This window comes from Impatiens glandulifera, chromosome 7 (assembly GCF_907164915.1).
Source record: "Impatiens glandulifera chromosome 7, dImpGla2.1, whole genome shotgun sequence".
NCBI classification, from domain to species: Eukaryota; Viridiplantae; Streptophyta; class Magnoliopsida; order Ericales; family Balsaminaceae; genus Impatiens; species Impatiens glandulifera.
In genome coordinates, this window is record NC_061868.1 from 30,203,057 (window position 1) to 30,214,414 (window position 11,358).

The window sequence follows — 11,358 nt, forward strand, 5'->3', positions numbered from 1 at the left end:
ACTAATGGAATGAATCATAATAATGTTTGGAACCAAACCACACACAAGGAATTTCATATAGAATGTTTTGAGGGAGTAAAGAAAGAATATGATAAAAACAAAATAAAAGCGTGTTGTCGATGAACAAAATATCCTTCTTTCATGTTTAACTTCGACAACCGACCCCAATTACTACCATTGCATCTATTTCACCAGAGTCACAATTTCAGTCACTAGTTGTTAAGCCATACATAGCCGCTCATGTTGGCCGTCATTTGTTACTTATGTGGTCTCTTACTACATATCACATAGAAGTCGTCATTTGTTACATATGTGGCTCTTACCACACATCACGTAGAAGTTGGAAGATGTCTGATTGTATCGGCGCAACTATAAGGGACATTACTTATCACAATAAGCAAAAAAAAAAAGAAGGCCAAGAATGGTAGTTGGGTGGAGAAAAATATCCCTACACTTATGGAAGAAAAAGAATATAAAAAGAATGAAAAAAATATATGTTATATCCTAGTGTCCAGCATTGCAAACATAAAAATTATGAAGTAAGAAAATGCTGAAAATGCATTTATTTATAAGTAATTAAAAAATGAAAGTAGGGAATATTGAAAATCAAAAGCAGTAAGCTCCAGAAATTGGTTTGACAATTAAAATGATATACAATTTAAAACATTCATGATCACCTTGAAATATCAGAAATGGCATTCCAAGTCTAGGAGTTTATAAGCAAGATACAATCATCAAAATTAGAAATAATTCAAAGAGGATCAATCTTTTCCTTAGAAAAGAAGAGAGGGAGAAAGAGAAAACACAAAGCAAATGGACAAGAAAATAAAAACTCAGTATTCCCATTTTTTAACCTCCATGCCATCTGGAGGGCTTCCTTCAACCTTCTTGGAACCAACTTCTTTCCAGTTTGTAGACAAAACTGTCCCACTTGACTCGGTCTGTAGAAAATAAGACATTACTTCGTATCAGTAACTGAGATTAGAGCCAATTTGTTATCATACATCATCATCGAAAAAATTACATTTGTTATATTTGTCAAAAGAAACCAAAATTATTGTTTAAATAATCTTAGATCGTGATCTAGAAATAATCTTTCTACAAAATAAAGCAAAAAAATCACAATAGAATATGAATAATGATTCAAAAAATAATCTGTATACCAATAATGTTTGAAAAACACACTAGGATCCCGATCATAATCCAAAAACTAATCTTATTCCAATAGGAAAAAATGTATATTAAATTCCAGTTTTACGTTTGACGATTAGGTTTTGAAAAAAATATCATATTCCAAACAAGACTCCGACCTGTTGTTATTCTCATTCATTGGAACTCTGAGTTAATGTTATTTATGGTGCAGAATGCATTTCTCACAACTGGACCACCATATATTATTAGGTAAAGAAAAAGTGAAGCCTTACAAAAGATTTCTGCATGGCCCTTCTCGTGTCTTCATCTGCATCCTTGTATATGTCCTTGAAAAATTTGTTCAAAGCTGCATCTCCATCTAATTTTTCTTCTTTCTCCTGAAAATCATTATGTCAACAGTTTCACAAAAAAAATATTAGACTAGGCTCATTGGTTTGAAAACATTACCTCCTTCTTTACTTCAGCTTCTAGTTTATCCCAGTCGACTCTTTTAGGCTTGGACGAAGGATAACTAGGTTTATAGGTGGCTGGATTAAATGACAGAAAATGTTAAAATCATGAATTGCCCTAAATTAAGAAATTTGTGGCAGCCCACCTGATGATACTTTTGCAGCCTGAGTTATTACATTCCTACTACTGTTGAATTCAAGAGATGGCCAACTTATATCTTCAGCTTTTGCAAGTCGAACCTCAATCTTAGTGGAAAGGACTTCATACCGGCACTTTTCAGGAATTATCTGTAGTAGGTAAAATAAAAAGAAAAAATTATTGTCGGACAAGAGAGCAACAATAGCAAAAAGATACCAACACAACTCATTTGAAGGATGAAGAGCAAATCACATCCCCATTTGGAAACACTTTAGTTTTTTTTTTTTAATCAAAATCTGATGCAGAAACATTTAGAAACTAAACTTATGCCATGTTTAATAACACGGGTAATCACAGAATCTAAATTATTAATGCCCCATTTGGAAACACTTGCTAACTTTTATTTTGTAGACGAGAAACAATAAAAAAAAGTTGAAAATTTGAAATCTAATCTGACTATGGTGTGTTTGGTTAAACTGAAAATTAAATCTTGAATATTGAATACAATTTTAAGTGCCGTATTACTTATGTGTATGGAAAGTAAATGCTGAATAAATGAAATATTTCAATTTTAAGTACATGATATGTACATTGATTTGATAATGCCAAGTATGTGGTAAACCATAAGGAAAAACATAAAGTGTAAACCTCAGTTCCACAAAACTTGGAATACAATATTCCCAACTACATTAGTACCTGGATAGTATTTAGGTCAATGGATAGAGTGATCTGATATGAGAGCATTTTAGAGTTAGGATTTTCAACCCTCAATAAGTCGATGGATTATTAACGAAGTCGGCATGTTCTGTAATTTCTATTTGAATAAGCTATGTAACAAAAGTTAATATTTGAATAAGCTGTGTAACAGCAGGTTACAGTTACTAGTAACAGTTGATTAAGACGGCAGCGTTTTAGTAGCTGAGGGAACTGAATCTGGCGGAAAAACAGTTAAGGCATGAGTCACTTAAATACTGAACATGAATAGAAAAGACTACTGATCAATTTAATAACTCTTCAGGTTAATTAATATTCTCTCTACTCTTACTCTAATCTCTTTTATTCAATTATAATCTCTTCTATCGGACTGTAGGTCCTGTAATCGATTTCTTTTTCTCTACTCATTTAAACTCTCAACTTGTCTGCAGTTACTAAGGTACTACCCTAATTTTGAACTACATATAATAGAAGTATAATTCACAGTATATCATTGATATCAAAGCATCTTTTTTGGCATTATGGTGAAAACGCGAATGGAAGGGAACTGTAAGAGATTCGTAGCCGTAGTCAAGCACAGGAACAATAATCAGGAACAGAGATGTGACAAGCGCAAGAAGATCACTTCGATCGGATGGAGGCGATGATGACTTCAATGAACGATTCATTTAAACAACTAAATTCAGCGTCTGTGACTGAGTTTGTTAAATCTCCTACACGATCGTTAATGATGACAGTAGTGAACAGACATCAATTATTGAGTAACAGTGAATTTCGGGGTCTGAAGTGGTCATCCCATGGTATGAATTTTGTTGTTAATGCAAGGTTGTTGTCCATACAAAAATATGACATCATCTTGGGAATAGAATAGCTGTCTACTTTGTGTAACTTAAACTGGAACATTAAGGAGTTGATAATGACATTCCAACAGTTAGGAAGAATGGTGAACTTACATGGTGATACTACCGGAGAAGTGGAAATTCTAAAGGGCAGAACCTTGGGAACTACAATGAGAAAAGGAGCAAAGGTTTCTATGTTGAGTATAATAGGTCAAGAAGACAATGATACAGAACTATTTTCATTTCTGGCTTTTTTTACCCGAGACTGATATGGAGAATCGGGTAAAGGAGTTGCTTTATGAGTTTAGTGATTTGTTTCAAGAGCCAACTGGTTTACCTCCGACTATAAGCTATGATCACTGAACTTGTTTGAAGGAAGGAGGGCAGACAATCAGCTTGAGACCTTACTGATATCCTACTCTTCAAAAGGATGAAATGAAAATTATGATAAACAAAATGCTGGACACACCAATGACATCCTATTGCAGCAAGGGAACGGTGTTACATTTGATTAAGAAATGGAGTTAATTGCAGTTTAAGTCATTCGTGATTAAAATTGATCATGAATCTTTTAAACATTTATTGGAACAGAAAATTAAACACCCGAGCCAAGAGAAATAGTAATACAAATTGGTGTGATTCGAGTTTTTAGTACAATATAAGAAGGGTAAGGAGAATATGTAATGGCAATAAATGCATTATCGAGAATTTCCGCCGAAGGATCATGCTCAACCATTAATCAGTTTTAATGAAAAGAATTGAGAAACCGTGGGATCAATATTTAAATTTGAAGATCATTTTGACTTTTGGGACAGATCCATCCGTGGTAAAAGTGTTTTCCTTCATCAATGGGCAGTTGCGTAAAGAAGGACGTCTGGTGATGGGTTGTGATACAGATTGAGAACTTAAGTCAATTCAACAATAATGCATAATTCAACAGTAGGTGGCATTCAGGAGTGATGGTCACATATCAGAAACTGCGTCAAGGCTATTTTTGGAGAGGAATGCAAAAGGGATGTTAGAGAAATTATGAGAACTTGTGTGGTTTGTCAGCAACAGAAATGGGAGAATCAAGGATACAAGGGTTGCTGCAACCTTTGGCTATACCAACATCAATTTGGAGTGATATCTCCGTGAACTTCATTGAAAGTTTGCCTAAATCCAATGGATAATTATGTCATATTTTTAGTGGTGAACACTCTAAAACATTGCTCATTTTGTTGAAACACCCTTTTTCTGCTAGTGACATTACTCAAGTGTTCTTGGATAATATATTCATTTACATGGAATGCCGCTGACCAATGTAAGTGATAGGGACAAGATCTTTGTGAGTAATTTTTGAAAACAATTGTGTAAATTGCAAGGTATTGAACAAGCAATGTCTTCGGCGTATCATTCACAAACGGATGGGCAGACAAAAGTGGTTAATTGAAACCTGGAAACTTATTTGTGATGTATGCCAGGTGAAAAGCCTAAGTCATGGATGAAGTAGCTTCCTTTAGCCGAATGGGGGTATAATACCAACTTTCAGTCGACAGCTTTATTTTCATCATATGAAATTGTTTATGGTCAACCTCCACCAATTCATCATCCATACTTAGCAGGGGATTCTACGATCGAGGCAGTTGACCGCAGTTTGACGACAAGAAAGAGGCACTGAATCTTTTAAAGTTTCATCTGCAACGTGCACAACACCGGATGAAGCAACAATCAGACAAGAAAATGGTAGGCTGTGTTTACCAAGTGGGGATTGGGTATTTGTAAAATTACAACCGTACAGACCGTCTTTGATGAAAGGAAAGATGCGCATAAACTCAGTCCTAAGTTCTATGGACCCTTTCCGGTGGTGGGACGAATGGGGAAGGTGGCTTAAAAGATAGATAATCCATCCACATCAAAGATGTACAATGTCATTAATGTGTCTCAGCTCAAGAAAAGGATGGGGAATGTGATAGCCAATCCCTAAATTCCTATCCTACAAGAGGACAGTATAGTAGAACCAGTGTCAATTCTAGATGAGAGAGTTGTTTGGAAGGATAGAACTAGTATTGGACAATTTTTGATCAAATGGTCTAACGCTTCAGATGATGATGCTAACTGGAATGGAAAGAGAATCGTGGTTGATGATAAAGTACCCTGAGTTTGTGTTAAAAGTGGGAGAAGCAGCTTCTTTCAATCAGCTTGTTCGTGGGCAAACGAGTGTTGATGGGAAGGCTAATGATATGGTAGCATTTTAGGATTAGGTTTTCTAAACCACAATAAGTCGACGGATTGTTAACGAAGCCAGCATTTTCTGTAATTTTTTTTTTAATAAGCTGTGTAACAGCAGGTTTCTATTTGAATAAGCAGTGTAACAGCATGTTACAGTTACTAGTATCAGTTGATTAAGACGGCAGCAATATTAATAACAGAATTAGCAGAAACAGTTGGATCTCACAGCAGAAGAGATAACTGATTCTGGCGGAAAAATAGTTAAGGCATGAGTCACTTAAATACCAACTGAGCGGGAATGGAAAAGACTACTGATCAATTTGTTAACTCTTCAAGTTAATTCCTATTTTCTCTTTACTCTTACTCTAATTATATTCAATTATAATCTCTTCTATCGGAATGCAGGTCCTGTAATCGATTTATTCTTCTCTACTCATCTAAACTCTCAACTTCTCTGCATTTACTAAGGTCCTGCCCTAATCTTGAACTATATAAGAAGTATAATTCACAGTATATCGTGATCTTACAGAAATAGTGTTTGAAAATAATTAAATTACATTACCTTCCCAAATAGCCGAGGCTGTAAAATGTATGCATCCTGCCCAGGAACACTTATCCTGACACTAAGCTGCCAGCAACAAATTAAAGAAACATATGAGAAGGTAAATAAAACACATAGAAATGTTAAATATAGGCTGTAACCAGCTTAACCGAATTTTGCAATAATTGGGTCTGAGCATTGTAGACGCTGTATGTGATATGACACTTTTTTTTTTAAAAAAATGTGATATAGCACAGATACTGCTCAAAATATCTATACTATTGTTTATGAAAAAGACAATTGGACCTATTTCTTATCACATTTTACTATCCAAAAAAATTTACATTATCTAGAAAATAATCTGAATCATGATCTATAAAATAATTTCTATACCAAATGACCAAATGAAGTAAAAGAATCACAAAATAATATGAATCATAATTAAAAATATATAACCATGCCAAATTAAGACAACCATAATCTGGATCATGATTTTGAAAATAATTTGCATGCCAAAGAGAAATAAAATCACTTAACTTTGACAATTTTTAAAATAGGTCGTGATTGTATCAGATATTGTAACAAAATACCAGTTTTCAAATAAGCTCTATTTGCAAACTTATTGTTGTGTAATGAAGTCAATTTCTATATCTGACAACCTTTTATTCTCATCAATTAACTAAAGTTTGGAAACGATTTGTAAAAATCGAGCAAATAGGTTAAGGCAGGGAGAATCAACCTTAAGGAATGTGATATACAAGAAAATTTTCTTTCACAACAATATTGTTTCTATAATTTACACACTGCATTTGATAGAGTTGTGAAAGAATCATTTATTTGTAAACCAAAAGTAAGCAATTTTAGACACAAAATTTATTACATTTGTTATGATACACTAACTCATCATAAATCATAAGCAATATAAAATGAATTTCGAACACTTATCATACAATTTGTTCACCATAGTCGACGGTAACACTGTTTGCTGGTACACCCTTGGCAAATATGTTTACGACCACTTCATCTGATTTCTGGTAATACTCATGCCTGTAGTGAATATAGCCTCCATTAAATGCATGAAATTAAATGAACACTACAATATAGTAGTGTCTTCTTGTTTATACAGTATAATTATGTGAATGATGAAAGATAATATATAAATGGCATCACTGAAGCATAAAACCACATATAAATGAATCCAAGCATGCATTAGCAACATGCTTTATCAGAACCACAATGAGATAAAGAAGCAGAAAATATGACATGTACCTATACTTTGGTTTGGCTGAAGAAAGTAGAGTAGGCTGAGGAGCATTTGCAACTGTTGCATTATTCCCAATAAATGTTGAACTAGAAGTTACTGCACCATTTGAAAGAGTTTTATTCAACTGATTGGATAACTTCTGGTCTTCATCTGATGAAATGAGAAAACATCAAAAGTCTAGATGGAAATGCTGATGAGAGAAGTAAGCCACCAACAACAGAAGTATCCGACCATGGAAAACCCTCTAGCTATGTTTGGATGTGTATAATTGGAAGTAGAATTGAAATTCTAATTCTAATTTTATAAGAATTGGAATTGAACACGTTTGGAGAAATCATATAATTGCAATTCCAAATTAGGAATGATAGAATTGAAACTATAAAAAAATCATATAAATTCAATTCCATTAGAATTATAATTCCAATTCTTTATTTTAATAATCAAAAAACAAATGATTGGGAATTGGATCCCCAATTTCAATTCTGCACACAAACCCAACATAGCCTTAAAAAGAAGATCATATTTAAGCTAACAAAGAGAACTTCTTACCAAAAAATACAGGGATAGTTGAAAATCTACCAAACATAAAAGCATCATATCTAAAAGTCGATATCATATCTTCTCTAGGTAATATATGGGGTTAACTGTTACCTATATCTTTAAGCTTTTATGTAGCATAATGATATGAGAGCATTCTAGGGGTTAGGTTTTCTAACCCTCAATAATTCGACGGATTTTAAAAGAATTCGGCATGTTCTGTATTTTCTACTTGAATAAGCTGTGTAACAGCAAGTTACAGTTAGTAGTAGTTAGTAGAATAAAGACGGGAATTCCAGCAGCAGTTACTAGTAACAGAATAGGCGGGAATAGTTGGCCCCGACAATTAGAAGGGGGAAGCGGGAAAAACAGTTAAAGGCATGAGAAACATAAATAACAGCAGAACAGGAACGGAAAAGACTACAATCAATTTGATAACTTTTCAGGTTAATCCCTATTCTCTCTCAAATCTCAGTCTATCATCACCTATGTTGCATGGATACAGGTACGTATCAAATACGTTACAGATACGGCAATACAACAATTTTGAAAATATAGGACACAATACACTTAGGATACGCCAATTATTAAAAACTATATAAATATTATATATATAATATTTATATAAATTTAGTATTAATATAAATAGAGACAGAAACTCGTATAGGTAGCTGGCGAATGTGGACGGCGGCGGTTGTCGAGGCGGCAGCTGGCAATTTATGCTTGTGAAAAGATGATGGCAATTACCGTGAGACAGTAAGAAAAAAGAAGGTGAGGCAATACGGAACTCCAGTAAAAAAAAAAGATATGAGAAGCATTAGGTCAAGAGAGGGGTTAATTTATTTTTACTTTTTAATGATTTTATATTAGTCCCTCAAAATTTTAATTATTTTCAGTTTGATCGTAAAACCTTAATCTTTGGAAAATTTCTCTAAAACATATCTAAAACGTGTCCAACCCGTAACAGATTAGTCAACCCTACAGAATGTCAACTATACATATTTTGCCGTATCTAATACTCATATCCGAATCAGATACTCCAACAAAAATTTGGAGTATCGGTGCTACTAAGATCCTCACCTATTCAATTATAATCTCTGATTGCAGGTCCTGCAATCGATCTCCTCTTCTCTTCTCTTCTTATCTAAATCCTCAACCTACCAGCAGTTATTAAAGTACTGTCCTATTCTTGAACTGCATATTGTAGAATTCTAATTCAAAGTTTATCACATAACTCAAAGAATGGCATAACCCTCTTAGTATTTCTCTTTAATTTAACTAATAATTTGACAACATTGGATAATCATTTAAGCATTCAACCTAAGAGGGGCTAAAGCAAACGAATAAGACAACATCGATGTGGAGAGGGTATAAACCTGTGTTTGCTGGCCACCAGAATTGTTTTATTAACACCCCACCCATAGAGAAAGAGAGACAAAAAAACATGAAACATCTCACCCATCTTTCTTTTTCTAACATCTGAAACTCAATTAAAGCCATTTATTACATCTATAACACAGAGAGGTTGGACAATCTTGTAAGAGAGAAAGAGAGAGAGCAATAGCTTCAAATGTAATGCCAGACTAACTTTTTGCTTTTGTTTGTACCAACTCTTAATGGTTGAGGCCTCAACACAATGTAACATTTAGTTAAATAGTACCAAAACTACACACCTGATATCTTCACTTCACAGTCCTTGATCAAATTAGTAATCCTTGTGTTTCCTGGATCTAGTGAAGATCCTTTGTCCAGAGCAACCTTAGCAGTCTGGTACTCTTCAAGTTTCATGCATGCAGTGCTGTCACAAAGAAATCTCTTTAGAGCATTGGTGTTATAATCTAGTTGTTATAGAATCACTAAGAATTAGTGCATATGATTCAGGAGGGAGACTAGAGTTCTAAAGGGTCAATCACACAACGAACCAGAAACAGAATTTATTCGAACAAACAGTATAATCTAACAAAAAGAATACTCACGCCTTTCGCAAATACGCCTTAACCAATGAAGGATTCAGCTCAATTGCTCTATTTGCATCAGCAACAGCCTCTGCCATGAGAGATTCAACAAAGAATTATAATCAGCATGAAACTTGTTTGTAAGCCCCAAAGTACAACCAATTAGCTCATAATGATTCACCACACTACTCGACCCAATGTACATCAAGGATTGCTACTGTTAGGATTGTAAATAGTGCAATAGAGTTGGGGAATTCTTCCAAATGAAGATATGGGGCAGAATGGTAAATGCTGTGTAGAAGAGGTTTATAGCTTCTAAAGAATTTTATCAGCATGCGTGAATAAAAATTGCACTTTTTCCCCCATCTCTCTGAAATATTCCCTATGACTTTCTTACAATTCTCTTCTACATACCCTAATTCTCTTTTCTAAATACTAGTTCTAGAGTCTATTGTAACATATAACACCAAATAAATCAGGAAACTTGATTGAGAGTAATTCTCTAGATCAAACACTCCTTAATCAACTTTCACAGTCCCTTAATTCCACAATTCAGAACCAGATAAATCATAGATGTAAACAGAGTTATCCTCATCACAGACAACAAACAATGTAACATAACATAACATAACAGAACATAGATTCACAATCACTCGATCATGTTCTTCTCTTAAACGACAGGAAACACAGAGACATAAAAAGAATGAAGAAGGGAGGTTTTTTAAGAAAAGAAAACAATACCCGTGTAACTTCCGAGTTTAATGTTGGCCTGAGCACGGTCAGCAAAGAGTTCGGCGTTCTTAGGGCTCATCTCAATAGCTTGAGAATAGAGGTCAACAGCGAGTTCGAAGTGATCATCAATGAAAGCCTCTTTCGCCTTATTCTCGAGATTCAATGCCATGGAAAGTAACAGTGCAAAAGAGGAATCTAGAGAGAGAATGGAAGGAGGAAGTGATGGAGCCTCTTTGACTTGAAAAGACTTGGCAGGCAAAATCGTCGATTCGTAGAATAAATAGAAGAGGAAAACAAAGTTTAGCCAGCAAATTTATGGCCCAAATGAAATTATTGAGCCTGATCTATATCATAACCAAAATATTCTCTTGGAATCTTGTTATATAAAAAGTCATCTAAAATCAAACACTAAAAATATAAGATTGTAATAAAATTTAAAATATACATAATAATATTTAATAAGATTGTACAAATTATAAAATTTATTTTTTGAAGCTATATAATAAAATTTATTTATATTATACTAGTATAAATAAAATATACATAATAATATTTAATAAGATTGTACAAATTATAAAATTTATTTTTTGAAACTATATAATAAAATTTATTTATATTATATTAGTATAAATAAAATATACATAATAGTATTTAATAAGATTGTCCTATTTTTTTATAAATAATATATATATAATAATATTTAATAAGTGATTTTTTTTTGGAAGAATAAAACAAATCTATATATATATATATATATAACATTTAATTATAAATCATCAGATACTCGCATCACAACGCACAATCCGTTATATGAGTATAAACGGG

At 33.5% G+C, this 11,358-nt stretch overlaps 1 protein-coding gene across 2 annotated transcripts; it reads right to left on the reverse strand.

Annotated features, from left to right (window-relative positions):
* Positions 1-621: 621 nt before the first annotated feature.
* LOC124946313 (protein SGT1 homolog) lies at positions 622-10,783 on the reverse strand. Of its 2 annotated transcripts, none has more exons than XM_047486876.1 (10): positions 10,543-10,783; positions 9,823-9,892; positions 9,520-9,644; positions 7,315-7,405; positions 6,996-7,092; positions 6,067-6,132; positions 1,748-1,889; positions 1,600-1,679; positions 1,425-1,529; positions 622-941 (listed from the first exon to the last, which is right to left on the reverse strand). In XM_047486876.1, exons 1-10 carry the CDS (start codon positions 10,700-10,702, stop codon positions 834-836), a joined length of 1,044 nt encoding a protein of 347 aa, XP_047342832.1. In that variant the 5' UTR covers positions 10,703-10,783; the 3' UTR covers positions 622-833. The 2 variants fall into 2 exon arrangements, with proteins under 2 accessions (XP_047342832.1, XP_047342831.1); XM_047486875.1 differs by having other exon boundaries at positions 7,315-7,459.
* Positions 10,784-11,358: the final 575 nt, after the last annotated feature.